The sequence below is a fragment of the Cannabis sativa genome, chromosome 9 (genome assembly GCF_029168945.1).
Source record: "Cannabis sativa cultivar Pink pepper isolate KNU-18-1 chromosome 9, ASM2916894v1, whole genome shotgun sequence".
NCBI classification, from domain to species: Eukaryota; Viridiplantae; Streptophyta; class Magnoliopsida; order Rosales; family Cannabaceae; genus Cannabis; species Cannabis sativa.
This window is the reverse complement of record NC_083609.1, coordinates 8,669,162-8,686,260: the sequence shown is the minus strand read 5'-3', so window position 1 is coordinate 8,686,260 and position 17,099 is coordinate 8,669,162. Positions and strand designations below refer to the sequence as shown.

The following is a 17,099-nucleotide window of genomic DNA, read 5'->3' as shown; positions in this document are numbered from 1 at the left end:
TTACCATAATCGGAAAAGGTTTAAGTGAACTAAACAATGACTAAGAAGATCTAAATTACAAAATGAAAATAACATGTCTATATGAGTATGATTTTTTTGCTATATGAGCATGATTGATCTAAGAGAAAATAGATAAACCTATAAACATATAAATATACTTAATATTAATTTTGACAAAAAAACAATTCAATTATGAACAATTCTAAATATCAGCTTGACAATTTCAACACATTACTTATTAAATAACCATAATGTATACATCATGATGATAATTTTATTTTATTTGATATCAAATGATAGAGATTATTGAGGTTTTCAGCCATGGAAAACATACTATGATCAAAAAGTAATGCTCAATATAAAGAAACCCTAATTTCCATGAATGTCCCTAATAAGATATAAACAATAAAGTTGTAAATTAAAAAAAAAAAAAGTAGCAGAATTTCAGTTAATATAAGAATTAGAAAAAATTGAAGATTTATACAATATTGGAATTTGAACTCTTAAAGGCCATTAGCGAAGGGTCGAAACTCGTTAGATCCCCTAGTAGAACACTACCTTAATGGTCTGAACACAAAAATTGTAGAAATCAAAATATGAATAAATTAGCATCATCAACAAAAGGAAAATTAAAGGGAAAAGACTTAATAATTACGTGGCAAATAATTATTAATTGAATTAAAAAATTAAGATTAATTCAAATTATTGTTCATAAATTGATTAATGCCATATTAATAAAAAATAATTCAATATATGAACCCTATTTAATTAAATCACTTTAATCAAATAAGGTTCATATATTGAATTATTTTTTATTAATACAGGATTAATCAATTTATGAACAATAATAATTTGAATTAATCTTATAATCTTAACTTTAATCAAATAGGGTTTATAAAAGAGGCATAAATAATCAAATAGGGTTGGAAATACTGTAATTAAAGAAAATCTAGAACCCTATTTTTTTTTGAATTTAATGCGATTTATTTTATTTTTATTTTATTATATATAAATAAAGAGTGACCCATGAATTTCTCATAAACTATTTTATTTTTAATATAAATAAAAAGTCATCCATAAATTTCTCATAAAATCAAGAATTCTGTTATATAAACACACTTTATATATATATAGAATAGATATATATTTATATATATATATTCTCAATCACACAAAGTACGTAATTATATTCTCTCTTCAACTTAATTTAATTAGGGTTTGGTTTCTAATGAATATAAATTATATATATCATCTTTTTTTCATATGAAATAATAATTTATATATAGTACGTGAGCTTAATTGTTTCAATTTTTAATTAGGGTTTCATTTCTTTTAATTGTTTGTCATATATAATCGGATATGAATATTAAGTTGATTTGAAACTTACAACACGTTTGATTATTCTCATAAAATTTTTATTGATTGATTAAATTTAGGTCTTAAGTATAACGATAAAATTTTATTGTACATTACATGTTAATGTTATGTAAATTGTTGGTACAAGTGAATTATTTGATTTTATATAGGTTCTGTGAATTATATTATATTACATGTTCGGACAATATTTCTCAAACCCATAGCATTATGAGTTATTATTATTGTATGTGATTCTTGAATTTTTATATGGATTGATATAAGTGTTATTTATTAATTTTAACAATAAACAAAGGACATTTTCACACACACACATGAAAATGAAAACATGCATATATACCTTATTCAAAATAATAATAATAATAATATTTAACTATATAATTGATTTTTTTTTACTATAAATATTAACAACTTACTTTTTACTATAATTTATTAATATTTGAGATTATCATCCTTGTTAAATTAGACCTCCCCTGAACTACTTATTAAAACAGCTTTACAGAGAAGAGAAGAAATACAAATAAAAGGCTCGTGGCTTTACCCACTCACCAGACACAACAACTTGACAAGTTGTGTAACCGAATTTCTGTTTTGCAACAGAAATTCAGTTACACTTCTTTTGACCTAATCTACAACTATAAAAGGAGACCAGAAACTTACCAAATCTCTCAGTTGAGAGATACCAGAAGCCAGAAGCCAGATCTGAGAGTTTAACTCTCAAAGTTGTAGATCCAAGTGTTCATGCAAAGAGAAAAGAAAAGAGAGTTAGTGAGATAGTGAGAAAACCAAAAAGAAAAACACAGAAAAGAAAGATTGAGTGAATATCAGAAATACCAGTCGAGATTGTGACTTGGATTTCTCACCTGTTTGTAATATTCTTCTCCAAATAGTGCAGATCCTGAGAAACGTCTTCAAGGCGAGCTCGAAAGAGGATGTACCCCTAATTTCTAGGGCGAACCTTAATAATTTTTGGTGTTTTGATTCTTTCTAACTCTACTATTTTTGGTTTGATCTTTGTGTGTGTGTGTTTTGTGGTGTTTCTGGGATTATTTCTGGGTGAGATCGATCTGTAGATCGAGAAGGATCTCTGGTTCTAGGGTTTGAGAACCAGAGAGAAAGGAGAGAAAGAGAGAGAGTTTGAGAAACTCTCGAAGGTTCGAATGAGTGAAATGAGCTAGGGTTAGCTCTGATTGCACTTGGTTTTGTTCGAGAAAGAACGACAAATCGTTTTGTGTAAACGATCTGTCGTGCAGGAAAGAAACGACAAGGTTCTTTGTCGTTTGAACATTTTCTTTAAATTGTTTATTCTGGGACATTTTTGTCCCTGTCGTTTTGATTGAATGCTTGAGTTGGTGTAGGGCATTCTTGGAATTTCACATCAAGAAATCCTACAATCCTAATATATACAAAGAACTAATCACAGATATATACCATAAAATTGCAAAAATGGCAATGTGTTATTCTTCTGCTAATTATTCGATCGATATTATTTGTAAATTTTGGACGGTTGGACAGTGCATAGAAGGCGATGAATGTCAATATAGACATGCATGGGGATCAAATGAATTTATGGAATTAACTTCTTTACCAAAACCTCTTAAGGTATATAATTAATTCTTTTCCCATCAAATAAATAAAATTAATTAATAATATACCTGCAAATCAATATGAAATTTATTTAATTAAATATATTATATACTAATATATATAAATTTTTTTTATAATATAGATAAAGAGGAAACCTCAAATTCAAGAAGTGAGTTGGTTGCCTCCCCCACCAAATATCATCAAAATTAATACTGATGGCGCAGCAAGAGGCAGCTCTAAGGAAGCAAGTTGTGGTGGTGTTTTTCGAGATTCCAATGGTGCAATCCTGGGAGCTTTTAGTTCCTTCCTTGGAAACAAAACTCCACTCGAAGCGGAACTATATGGAGTTATGAATGCCATACATATTGCATTTGTAAACCAATGGCATTGTGTATGGTTGGAAGTCGACTCAATTCGCACTGTGTGGATGATAATGAATAAGCAAATTGATGTTCCAAGCACAATAAAGGAAGAGTGGTTGCTGAATTTACAACGAATTCAAGATATGAATGTCATGGTTTCGCATATATATCGGGAAGGAAATGAAGTTGCTGATCAACTAGCTAATTATGGATTTTTCACTAGGGATAACTTTAGTTGGTTTTCACAACCTCCTGATTTTATAATGAAGGAAGCTATAAGAGACCTCAATGGTCCACCAAGATTAAGAATAAAGATTTAAATGTATATAATAGAGCAAAAAATGCATTTGAAAGACGAAAACAAATTGTGAGGAAAGAAACAACATGCAAGGGAGGAGTAAGGGAAGGCGTGGCTTCACACACACAAAAAAATAGTTTTTAGTCAGAATAAAAATAATTTGTAACTTAATATAATTTTTAATCACAATGATAAATAATGTTTTAATCACAATAAATTATTTGTAACAATTTTTATAATTTAAATTTTATAATTTGTAGAAAGTCATAATATTTAGTTGTGACTAACGATATATTCAATCATAATTATAAATTTTTGTGACTTAAACTTGTGACTAATAATTATATGATTACTGTTTTTTTGTGTTGTGACTAATAATTCACTTTTAGTTATAACAATTTCTTTTGCTAGCACTTTTAGTCACAACTATTAATTTAAGACTGAATGTTTTAAACTAAACCTTAAAATCACTATTCTATTTCTTCTTTTTCTCATCTAGTCTCTTTTTCTATTGTTCTCTCTCTCTCTCTCTCCCTCTCTCTCTCTCTCTCTTCAAACCACAAAAGAAAAACGCACAAACTCAAACTCAATTGTTGGCGTAACTCCGACGATCACTCTTCAGCCACAGTTCGACCCCACGCGCTGGACCATTAAAATCCCTAGGCACCGATGACCTCAACCTCCAAGCAGCGTTGCCCCTTTTGCAACTGTTAGCCTAGGATCGCATGTCAAAGTTTGGAGGTTCAAACTTTGAACGAATTTTTTGACTAGGGGTGGAAATCGGTCTGTTAAGGTCAGTTTTTACAAATTTATAACCGACCGATCGCTTACGGTTTTTATTTTACAAAAACCGTAACTAAACGTTTAGAAACTATAAACATATAAAACTGACCGTACAGTTTCTACAATGGAAAGTCAAAATCATTCACAAGTCTACTTCTAAGAGATACAATCTTCCACTACAAACATTGTAAAATTAGAAAACACTTATTCAAGAAGATGAAAGAATCTTCTAATATTCAATCATGTTTGGGAGAAGAATTAGAGTTTCTGGTTAGCAACGTGTATTTTAATCTGAGTTCGTGTCCAACCGTCGCATTGACTAACTGATCAATTCTAGGCATTGGAAAACAATCTTTTAGACATGCCTTATTCAGATCGGAGAAGTCTATGCAAGTTCTCCAGGTTCCATTTGGTTTTGGTACTAATACTGGGTTTGAAATCCTAAGAGGGTAAAATGCTTTTCTAATGAAGTTGCTAGTTAGCAACTTATTAATCTCTTCTTTTAAAGTGTTTTTCCTTTATGAATTGAGGAGACGTCTTTTCTATTGTTTAGGAGGAAATTGTGGATCAATTTGAGGTGATGACATATGACATCCGGGTCGATCCCGATCATGTCTGAATAGCTCTAGACAAATTAATCCTAATTTGCCCTTAAAAGGTAAATTAATTGCTATTATAATTCCTCCCCCATCCCTTTACCGATTTTCACAATCTTGGTAGGGTCGTTAGGGTCTATACCTATTCCAATTCCCCCACTGGCCTGAATGGATTTGCTCGTCAATAGCCCTTGAATCTAGATCTTCTTCTTTGTTATTGACATCCTCGATTATTATTACCATTGCTTGTAGGGTCTTGACCCTTTCTTTTAATTCAATGATGTAACACTCTCTCGTCATTAACTAATCTCCTCTTACAGTCCCTATTCCAGTTTGAGTCAGAAATTTTAAGAACAAATACTTTATTGAGTTGACTTCTCTCAGCCCAATTAGTGTTGGGCAACCCATTATCATGTTGTAGACTGAGGGAAGATTCACTACCAAAATCTCTTGTAATTGGATAATTGATAATGGTGAGTCTCTCATCGTTAGAGGGGTCCGGGTCCCGAGTCCGAGTTCGGGTCCAGGTCCAGATCCTGGGTTCGGGTCTGAGTCCGGGCCTGGGTCCGAGTCCAGGTCCCAAGGGATCTGAGTCTGGGGTCCGAGTCTTGAATTAAGGTTTTTTTTAAAATAAATTGAAATCGGGTCGGATCAGATCCGATCCAAAAAAAATTAGGCGGGGTGGAGCGGATCTGATCCAAGATCCAATAAGTATCTGAATGTTTCAGATCAGAAGTGATCCATTGGATTAGAGTTCTAACTCGCTCTAACTAAATGGATATTTTTGACATGTCTATTTTCACTCGGATAATAATAGTCCCCAAAGTGCACGACACTAAGGCATGTGACGTGCCAATTACTATATATTTTTTATTATTTTTTCTTTTTTTTTTTGATTTTGAAGCCTTTAATTAATAAAAGAAAAATGAAAAACGATGATATAGCCATAATTTAATTAAAAAGAAAAAAAAAATCGTTCCAACCTCCAAAGAGTTGGGATGGGACCATGGGAGGGTCGGGAGTGATGGGTTGGAGAAATTGAGGTTGAAGCCTTATTCCTTTCTCTTGTTTTCTCCGATGTTCTTCTCTATACGTCCCAAGTCCAAGTCTTTTCCATTACTTCACCATTTCACTTTCAGATGGTTCTCTACCCCAACCGCCATAGCTCCTTCGGAGGACTATCTCCCTACCTTCTTCCGTTCCACCTTCAACTTCAACGACACCGATTACGAGCTCGCTTTGGTCTCAGCCCTCAAGGCTTGCTCCTCCATCTCCGCCGTCTTCCAAGGTCAGCAAATCCATTCTCGTGTTCTTAAGTCTGGACTCGGTTTCAACTCCTTTATTACTAATAGTTTGATCAGTATGTATGCCAAATGTGGGTTCATTGCGGATGCTCGTTCCTTGTTTGATTCTTCTCCTACATTGGATACTGTCTCTTGTAATATAATGATTTCTGGGTATGTTAAATCTGGCCACTTGGACGATGCCCGCCATGTTTTTGATATTATGCCTCACAAGGGTTGTATCTCCTACACAACCATGATCATGGGTCTTACTCGAAATGACTGCCGGGCTGAAGCTATTGAAGTTTTCAAGGACATGAAGTCCGCTGGTGTTGTCCCAAATGATGTGACTATGGTGAGTGTTCTCTCAGCATGCTCCCATATGGGTGGGATTTGGGATTGTCGAATGATCCATGCACTGCTAATCAAACTGCACCTACTTGGGTCTGTATTTGTTTCGACAAATTTGTTGAACTTTTATTGTGCTTGTTCGAGTGTTGGGGATGCAAGAAGTTTGTTTGATGAAATGTCTGAGCCTAATATAGTTTCTTGGAATGTAATGCTAAATGGGTATTCAAAAGCAGGACTTGTTGATCTAGCCAGAGAATTGTTTGAGAAAGTTCCTGATAAAGATGTTGTGTCTTGGGGAACGATGATTGATGGTTTTGTGCAAGTAGAAAGGTTGAGTGAAGCTCTAATGATGTGCCGTGCAATGCTTCGTACTGGATTACGAGCTAATGATGTTATGATTGTTGACTTAGTTTCAGCTTGCGGGCGATTTACAGCAATTTATGAAGGTCTGGTTTTTCATGGCATGATTGTGAAGGAAGGTCTTGATTGTTATGACTTTATTCAGGCAACTATAATAAACTTTTATTCAGCTTGTGGCAGAACAAGCCTTGCACGTTTGCAGTTAGAAATCGGCATCACAGATCATGTCCCGTCTTGGAACGCTCTCGTTGCAGGGCACATAAAAAATAGAAAGATTGACCAGGCAAGGCGATTATTCGATGAGATGCCCAAAAGAGATGTTTTCTCGTGGAGTGCCATGATTTCTGGTTACACACAGAATGAGCAGCCTGATTTGGCTTTAGAACTCTTTCATGGAATGATAGACAGTGGGATCCAAGCAAATGAAATTACAATGGTGAGTGTGTTGTCTGCAATAGCTAGTTTAGGCTCATTGAAAGAAGGAAGATATGCGCATGACTACATACGTAGTAACTCAATCCCTCTTAATGAAAACTTAAGTGCAGCCCTAGTTGACATGTATGCCAAGTGTGGGAGTATAAACACTGCCTTAGAAATGTTTCATCAAATCCGTGACAGAGTTTCCACTGTCTCACCTTGGAATGCCATTATATGTGGACTTGCCATGCACGGGCACGCAACATTATCTCTTGAAATATTTTCAGACTTGCAGAGGCGCAATATCAAACTCAATTCTATCACATTCATTGGAGTCTTGAGTGCCTGCTGCCATGCTGGGTTGGTGGAGGCCGGAGAGAGACATTTCAAGAGCATGAAGAATGTTTACAACATAGAACCTGATATCAAGCATTATGGCTGTATGGTGGATCTTCTAGGCAGAGCTGGTAGATTGGAAGAAGCTGAAGATTTGATCAAGAGTATGCCTATGGAGGCAGATATTGTAATATGGGGCACATTATTGGCTGCATGCCGAACTCACAAAAATGTCAAAATAGGGGAAATGGCTGAAGAAAATTTAGCTAGGTTAGAACCATCTCATGGAGCAAGTAGAGTTCTCTTGTCTAACTTGTATGCAGATGCAGGGAGATGGGATGAAGCATTTTCAGTAAGAAAAGATATACAGGTTCTAAGAATGACAAGATCTCCAGGTTATAGCGGTGTTGTATGAATTATGATACACAAGTGAAATGCTTGAATAGTTTTGTTCAGTAGGAAGAGTGACTATCAAAATATACTTTCTCTATTGGCCTGTTCTACCTTTGTTGGGTTGAGACTTATTTTTCTTAACAAAGGGGGTCAACAATTTCAGTTTCCCACACTGATCATAATGGAGATTAAAGTCAAATGAATTTCGCAAAAGAAAGGAGAAAACAAATGTTAATACTAAAACATTATTGTCTGAAATAATCAAAGCTGCTTTGTGACAAAATCTGCTGAATGCTTTTCATTGAACTAAGTTATGACCTTCAAGAGAAAGGGTTATAATTTACAACTAAAATCTACCTACATGTATGGCCGGCACCTACAATTTTCAAAAATTAAAGTGTAAAAAGAATTTACATCTCAATTTCAACTATTAGTTCAGCAGCTGCACCCACTGTACCTACCCCCAACAATGCCAGTGCAAGTTCTACTTCATCCCAATGTTTGAGCCCAACACTCATTCTTTTTAGCACATCTACATTCACCTCGAGCACCCATTTGGGTGTACAGCCCACCATTAGGCTCACAAAACCAGATACATAAGCGCGCCATGTGGCACCATCACAACCGAGTGATATCTTCCCATCAAGAGCACTTGCGAGAAACTCCATGTGGGTTCCCAGGACTTTTGGACGCCGCTTTGATGCTGCAGATGATGAGTCAACACCCCAGGCAAATGCTCCACACAACACTGCAAAATAAGCCAGTGCATATCCCCCAAGCATGGCAACCATTCCTTCTGATGATCCTTCTTCATGTTCAGACCTATGCTTAGATATAAACCAAGAAGGTAAAGTTTCTTTGAACAATGACTGAACCAGAACTAAGCCTCCGGTCAACCATACTAAAGACGCACCGAGCGAAGCTGCTAGTTTCACCTGAGTCATTGCTGCAGCAAGTGAAACCTGGCCATATCTCACTCCATTTGTCTTGGTTGTCTTTAACTTTCCCATTTTTTCTCTGGAAGGACCACTACAGGCTATCTCTCTCACAGATTGCATCAAGATAGCAACAATTTCTTCTGTTGTAAACACAATATCTCTCATTGACCGGAATACACGTAGATAAAGAATACCAGGCGCCACAGGGGACATACCGCCACAGAAATGAGATCCAAATCCATGACCAAGAAGAGTTCCAACGCCACCATTGTTTGACATAGGAGTGGCATTCAGACCAAGTGTAGCAGTGAAGCAACTCTTAAGAAGTTGAACTACCGCATCACTGTTGTGGAGGAAGACAGTTCGAGATGCAGAAAACACTAGAAAGTCTGTCCATCTCTTGGCCTTTTGGGTCCATAGGGACGCCACAATCGGCATGCAAGGCCATGGGCAACCTGCTGCCAGAGACTCCAAGGCAGGGCCAGCCAAATTTAGGAAGCGCTCTGAGGCTTTGTCAATCTTATAGGTTATAGTCAGGCTCACAAATGCAGCCAGGGGCAAAGGAAGTATAGCTGGTGAGTTTCCCCCTGTTACAGTGACAATTCAGACATAGTCAAATTACTGGAAAGAGGAATAGGAAATATTCCTGGGCAGTACTTTAATAAGTTCAACATCCAAGTTTTTCAATGTTAGCAATAGTAATGGTTGGTGAACAAGCAAATTCGCTGAGATGCCCACATGCAGCAGGCAACATTAGTCGTGCATATGCAAAAAAATATAAGCCTTCAAACTAACATAAATAAAGGAAATAACCTGCAGCAAGGCTGGGGACATCAACACCAGTTGCAGCCAGGATTTCTTTTATTTGCTCCTCAACATTGGACAAAGTTGCAGCAGGACTTGGCCAATCTGTTCCATTCATAAAAGCTGGCTTCCAAATTCCACGAGTTACTTCAGCAGAAAAGTAACCCACAATGCCCGCCAAAGATGCAGGTAGAAAGTCAGCTAAATCTTTAAGCCCTGTAATACCAAAGTCAATGTTTTAAGTGCATAAACAAGTATAGTTTAGGGAGCAGCACACTTAATAACCCAAAACTAATTTGCTTCTCTTTACAAGCTCTTTATACAAAGTGGACAAGGCAAACAAGTAAAGTGAGTGTGTGAAACTAACCAGTAGCCAGCTCACGAGGAGAAAGTGTTCCATGAGCACAAGCTGTAAGAGCAGCATCAACAACAAAGGGAACAGCTTCCAGTATATCCCAGGCAGGCAATTTAGGTCTTAGGGAGTTATCTTCAATTCCAGGTCCTGAAGAACTACTACTCCCAGTAGCAGAAGTCAAAGACTGACTTCCTCTATTAATCTTTCTAAACATCATGTTAAGAAGTCCATCAAAAATCTGATGAACAGGGGTTCCATGAACAAGACCAGAAAGAGTTGATGCTATACATGCTTGGTGCTGCCGATACCAGGCTTTTAATTTTGGAAATGAATCTACAAACACGGGTTGAGGAGATGATGAACTTGCAACAGAAGAGAGTCTCCTCTTGTTTTGGTCCTTAAAGGAATTTCCAGAAGATATTAGATGTGAGTTGCGTACAGCGAGAAGGTATTCAGGAGTTAGCTGGGATCCAACCGTGGGTACATCTCCCACTCCGTGTTCAAGAGGAGGGTGATTAAACCTCCATAGCTTCAACAGAAGAATAAATGCATTGGAAAACACAGCATGGGCAGAAAATTCTTCTCCTGATTTGAGAGTCCAAGACAAATTGGGCACACATGAACCGAACACTTCACATATTGGCATTAGTGAACAAGCAAGTTGTGGAACCTGGCAACAAAATTTGAAAACAAAATGACTAGTTAAGCTAGTAAGAAATCCACAACATCTCCCTATACCCTTTACCTAATCTTGATTCTAATATTAAATCATTGCATAAGATAATTCGATACATACCAAGCCAAGTAGAGAGAAAATCTGAACACAGTCAACAGAAGCTATTCCAATAATGAGCACATTCAGCATCTGAGCATAGCCAATTAAATGGCTGTCAGTCCCAGAGTAATCAGCCGGAACTGGGGGAGACAGTAATCTGATGATAAAATGGGCAGTGTGTTCCTGCATTGAGACATTAACATGATGAAACATTTCATATGTAACAGTAGAAAATTAAATGAAGGTACGTTGGATGAGAAAAAAAAGTGATGAAATTTGTGCCTTTATTGATGGATTTAAAGTTGGGGCTTTATCTTTATAACTAATTCTCTTTACCTGTATATTCCATCCCCGAATTAGTGAGGCTCCACAAAGAATTGTAGCAGCGGATATCCTCTCATCTTCTGATCCATCGATTGCAATCTCAAATACTTTTTCGATTTCTGCTAAGCTTCCATCAAATCCATGAGCTTAAATTCAGTGGCTTTACCTATGAATAAATTTACTGAAAAAAGCGCATCTGACATACCTGGCTTCAGGAAAGAAAAAGAAGTGACTGAAGACCAGGCAAAACTAAAAAAAATTTATAATTTTAAAGTCACCGGGAAGGAGTTTTCCCTCAAATATTTCATGGACAAGAACTACCATCAAAATGGGGAATGCCTCCTACTCTTAAAGGACAATGTATAGAATATGACATGTGTAATAAGACCTTAGAACATGGCACACACCTTACTAAAAAACACACTTAATTTGCTCAAGCCATCACGTATGCAATAATATTTAAAATAATGTTTGACGCCAGTAATAGTGCAGTACCAAAAACCAACATGAAATATTGAAAAGACTTGACTAAATTATTTCACACGTTTTTGCAAGTATACCTTGAAGCAGGGCTTGAAACCAAAACATTTATCATCAATGGTGTAAGTGTAGCCCCTTTCAGAAATGATGACCAACCAGGCACTTGAGATGGAACACCTTGAGGTAATTGGCTAACATGTCCATTTATATAGCCTGGCCAAAAGTATGCAGATGTGTCCAATAGTTGTCTTGCAATACAAGCCTCAACTATCAAATGACGCATGTTACCAGCTGCAGAAGAATTTAAATAAATTAGAAACATTAGAAAGTACAGCAAGCACATCTGACCCAGAAAACAGTTTATATAAAAAGGAAATGAGGAGTGTGATAAACAGTTCTGAGGGTCTTAAAGAAAAATAGTGTATAAGCATCCTCAACCTAAGGAAAGCAGGTTTACTTCACCAGCAATAATGATTTTTCTTAACCTATATTCAATTACAATTTCTGTACCATTAACAAGCAAATAATGTGCAAGCACCACTGAACAATATGTTCTCTGATGCAACATCCAATTAGCACAAAATAGGCTTTTATACACATTTGAGACAACCCTCTCATGAAGAGCTTTCCATCAGTTATGTTAGGATAACCAATGATCACTGAAAAATCCATCAACCACTAAACCCTGAAAACATCATTTCCTTTGCAGTGAACAGTTTCCTTATATTCTGTTATGAGCTCATGTAACGCCACTTGATAACATCAAGAGATAAAACTACTCAGTGAAGTTATATGTAGGAGGCCAATTTAACATACTTTCATTGGCATGGCCAAAGCTAAAATGTATTGCATAGCCATGCCGGTTCTAACATTTTGGCCACAAAATTAGCAATTCATGGTGGAAAAATCAATGCCAAATGCTAACTGATAACCAGAAATCATTACTTACAACAGTTGATTGGCATGTCTTTTACACTGAGGCACTCAAAGTATTGACTTCCCCCACCAATGCCAGAAATGAAAAACATTGCTTTTGCAGCGGCTTGATTGGCCACAGGAACAACAGATTGAGGTGGAGCTAGCAAACTCTGATAATCACCTAACATCTGTAGGCTAGAAATCAGATCAATACGCCGCTTTCTCGATATCTCTTTTTTCTCTTTCCAGTGATTGGTGGAGTCGCATTCTGTTTCATCAAGCGGAGCACTTTCCTCTTCCTCGATAAGATCAGCAACAACAAGAGTAGTGATGCACAACAGTATGGACAAGCGAGTATCCAGGTGAGGTACAGGACCCTCTATGGGATCCCTTTCCTGAAAGCAAATTAAAATACTTAATATTAAGCCTAAACATATGGCATTATAAAGTAATGATTATTGTTTCAACCTTGTGTGAACAAGCAAATTCTGGTAAATATTGAATTCTGAGTTGTTGCAAAACATTTTCCTCAAAATTTAACCGATGAAGAAAGTATTCAAAGTATAAAATCATAAATCTGAATCCTATTAGCATTGCCTTGCCAATGCTTAGGATGAGAAATGACATGCTCATGGAAAAGAAATGAAGAAAAAAGAACTTTTTAGTTCAGCCACAAGTCCCAAGTTCTAACCCTTTGAATAAGACGAAGAGCTGCAATCCAAAGACCTAAAAATGTGTCATGCCAGGTTGTGACATTTATTGCTTGAAGGGTCTTTATTAAACCTGCAAAAATGACAAGAAATCAACATGTTCACCCAGGAACTCTTGCCATAAAAAAATAAGACTTTTAATAAATATACTACATAAAAGGCAAAGAAAATCCCCCTTACCTGTTATTCTTTCTACAGCACTTGTTGCTTCAACTTGATATCCATCCATGGCATCTTCTAATACAAGGTCAAGAGGAAGCCACAGAGCAGAGCGGCTAGCACCATAGCAAAGACCAGCTGAAGAAGACATAGATCCAAAAGCCATGACAGCATGGAACTTATGTAGAGAGCTAGTTTTGCATTCTCGAGACAAGACAATGCGAGTATCTGAAACTAGCTGCATAAGAGCTTCAGGTGACAGAGTTTTTGAATTTCTTAATGCTGATGAGTTTTCCCCAAGAAGTTGTATTCTACGACGAAAATTCTCCCAATGTGTGGGCCTGAAAGTAGTAGAGCATTGTCAAGCACTCTTCAATTTGAAACAATGATAAGAAGGAAAACATAGTAAACTATTGGGAAATAATGAAGAATGTTGTTGAGTGTACTGGAATGGGAATACTACTTGCTAACCAAATGCTTTGAAAAAAACATAATACAAGAAGGAAACCGACACAAATTCAAAGAAGTAATCAAAATTAAGAGAACAGGTACATACAAATGACGACGAACCAAGAACAAAATTCTTGCTGTAACTTTGTTGTGGAGAAGTTCTCCAACGATCTCAATGGCAGTGACAGTATTTGCAGTCTTCAGTATCTCATTATGTTCAGTCCACTTCTCATCATAACTACCATGACCATCTATTTCCATTTCTTGAGTTGTGACTGCCCATCTGGAATTCTGTTCCAAAGTATGGTTCAGCAGCCCTTCATCATCCAAGGCTGCATCAAGCAACTGCCACGCCACTGAAAAGATAAACTCAACCACAACAATCCCAGGTTCACTAGCTGTCAGACCAAAATAACTGGAGAGGTGAAGTATATCATCTATTGATTTCATTACCCTGAGTGAAAGAAATTGAAGATCAATAAAGTATTAGCACATTCTGTTCCCTGAACTCCATTAAGGCAAAGAGGAACAAGCTTAAACATTTCACAACTGAAAGCTTACATTTCACTATTTGGTCCGTTTATCTGGTATTTGAGATTGAAAACATGGCGTTTAACAAGTTCCATATAAAGTCTATACGCCACTGGCTGAGAGGTTCTTCTTGGAATTACCCTGTAGAACAAATAACGTTAACAAAGTACAAGCAAGTCAACTCAAAAACAATCAAGCAATAAATACATCACTATTCAAAGCCAAAAACACAAACTTCAATCCAAACCCAAATCCTTATTTCTAATAACCACCAAGGAAATATAACGAAAAAAGCCATTAGAAAATCATGGAACCAGAGAACACACAACCCAGAGACTAAAAAGAAAAATTCCCAGAAACCCATGACATGAAACACAAACCTTGTAGAAAGCAAAGCAAGTACGAACAAAGGAGGGACGATCTTCAACACCAATGCCTTTTCTAGAAACTTCCACAAAATGGGGACGTTGTTATCCCAACAAATATAAGAAACCAATGAATTAGCGACCTCCACAGAAGGCAACGACACGCCAGCCGAGCTCAGATTCGACGACAACTGAATTGCCCAGAGTAAAGGGTCGCAACCCTTTTGCTGAGCCACCTTGGTGAGCTCCATGACACTGTGACAGAGACTCGTTTCGACGGAGACCGCCATGACTGAGCTGAGTTTCTCCCAGATTGATTAAACGAAACCCCCCAAAAAAAACAAAAGAAATACAAAATGTTTAATTTCGGGTATTAAGGAAAGATATATAGTAGACGAAGTTGGTAGGCGAGAGATGAAGCAAGGTGAGAGTTGAGTTGAGAGCGGTTACGACATTGTTGGGTGGTTTGAGTGTTGTGTTTTTGGTAATGGTCGAAGAATTCGATCCATAAAAATTGAAAGTCAAACTCGGAAACTGTGCTATAGTAATAATCAATATCACTGCTAGTTTTTCAACTATATATTTATATATTTTTTTAAATTAGCTCCTTTGGTACTATTTTAATTTTTTAGTATTGAAGGAGATAAATTTATAATCATTAAATAAAGTAAAAATTAGATAATATGAGATTTTATAGCAAAGTTATAAAAAGATGGCACTTACAAGTTTGACACTCTTTCTTAGTATTTGTTTTTTTTATAGTATCTGATATATCATATTTTTATAAAATAAGTTGAAAACTACTACTTTTTATTACATATTAACTAAATATAACTCCAAAATAATTTTAATTGATAAATACTCTCTTCTATAGTCAAAGTACTAAATATAACTTCACATAATTTATCAAAATTAGAGTCTCGAACGCACGTAACGGAGAGATATAACCTATAAAGTTGAATATAAATTAAAGAATAATAAAATAAAGGTCAAATTAAAATAAGAAATAAAAAGTAAGTATGCTGTGTAATTTTTCCATTCTTTTAAACTTAATGTCCAAAATTCATATTTCATGTTTTTATTTTCAGCCCAACTTTTAAAGAATAAGCTAGTAATTGTAATACAAGTTAAAATCAGTTTTCTTAGTCTGAATAATGTGTTCGTGGGTTGCTCCGTGTTCCTTTTTCTTCTTCTTCTTCTCTGTTTGGCGTTCATCGACAGCAGCTCCTTCTTTTTGAGTTGTGTGTTGCTTAAGTGTATGGTTATCAATAATATTTTGAGGTAAGTGTCTCATTATTTTTTTTTATATATAATATTCCCATTTCTTTATCTATTATTTTCTTTACTCCTGTAAAGTGTTTGATCAGGAAAAGGATCACCAATGGATAGAGAGAGTTTGTGAGCAGAACTAGTAGGGCTTGGACTAGGCTTTGCTCCATCCATTTTCAACCGACTATGTAAAGTGGCTATATATTTTGATTGAGAGAGATACATTCCAGCAGGTGTTCTTACAACTTCAATACCCAGAAAGTAGTGAAGAGAGCCTAGATTTTTGACATCAAACTCCTTGTTTAGATCATGAATGAGGGTAGAAATTTGATGAGCATTGGGTCCTGTAATCAAGTTATCATCTACATACACAAGCAATAGAATTTGAGAATCACCCGAACCTAAAATGAAGAGGGAGTTGTCGGATTTAGAGCAGGTAAATCCTTTGTTGTACAGTGTGAGTTTGAGTTTCTCATTCCATGCTCTAGGGGCCTGCTTTAGACCATAAAGAGCCTTGTTTAGCTTGCACACATGTGTAGGATATTTAGGATCCACAAATCCTGGAGGCTGAACCATAAAAACATCTTCTTTAAGTGTGCCATTTAAGAAGGCATTTGAGATATCTAACTATGTAATCGGCCAGGAGTTTGACACAGCAAGAGTTAGCAATATTCTCACAGTGGCTGGCTTCACAACTGGACTGAAGGTATCGGTGTAATCTATTCCAGGTGTTTGGGAGTACCCTTTAGCCACTAATCTTGATTTCAGCTTGTCAACCGAACCATCAGCCTTTAACTTTATCCGATGTACCCACTTGTTACCTACAATATGCATGTCAGAAGAGTATGGAACAAGAGTCCATGTATTGTTTTTCTTTAAAG

At 36.1% G+C, this 17,099-nt stretch overlaps 2 protein-coding genes across 2 annotated transcripts; one reads left to right on the top strand and one right to left on the bottom strand.

The window, feature by feature from the left end:
* Nucleotides 1–5,931: 5,931 nt before the first annotated feature.
* Nucleotides 5,932–8,251, top strand: LOC115722897 (pentatricopeptide repeat-containing protein At5g19020, mitochondrial). The gene has a single exon (XM_030652256.2). It carries the CDS (start codon nt 6,078–6,080, stop codon nt 8,160–8,162), a length of 2,085 nt encoding a protein of 694 aa, XP_030508116.2. The 5' UTR covers nt 5,932–6,077; the 3' UTR covers nt 8,163–8,251.
* A 160-nt stretch (nt 8,252–8,411) lies between these two features.
* LOC115722896 (mediator of RNA polymerase II transcription subunit 33A) lies at nt 8,412–15,531 on the bottom strand. The gene is made up of 12 exons (XM_030652255.2): nt 14,965–15,531; nt 14,615–14,725; nt 14,160–14,507; nt 13,625–13,944; nt 13,426–13,517; nt 12,766–13,129; nt 11,897–12,107; nt 11,349–11,463; nt 11,034–11,195; nt 10,250–10,907; nt 9,892–10,098; nt 8,412–9,665 (listed from the first exon to the last, which is right to left on the bottom strand). Exons 1-12 carry the CDS (start codon nt 15,237–15,239, stop codon nt 8,551–8,553), a joined length of 3,978 nt encoding a protein of 1,325 aa, XP_030508115.2. The 5' UTR covers nt 15,240–15,531; the 3' UTR covers nt 8,412–8,550.
* Nucleotides 15,532–17,099: the final 1,568 nt, after the last annotated feature.

What these genes read in the sequence shown, in the direction of transcription:
- LOC115722896 (XM_030652255.2), bottom strand. Translation starts at nt 15,239, where the DNA reads ATGGCGGTCTCCGTCGAAACGAGTCTCTGTCACAGTGTCATGGAGCTC. An exon ending in AGACATGCCAATCAACTGTT is followed by an intron (nt 12,108 to 12,765) that starts GTAAGTAATGAT and finishes ATTCTTCTGCAG; the next exon opens with CTGGTAACATGCGTCATTTG. An exon ending in TTCGGGGATGGAATATACAG is followed by an intron (nt 11,196 to 11,348) that starts GTAAAGAGAATT and finishes GTCTCAATGCAG; the next exon opens with GAACACACTGCCCATTTTAT.
- LOC115722897 (XM_030652256.2), top strand. Translation starts at nt 6,078, where the DNA reads ATGTTCTTCTCTATACGTCCCAAGTCCAAGTCTTTTCCATTACTTCAC.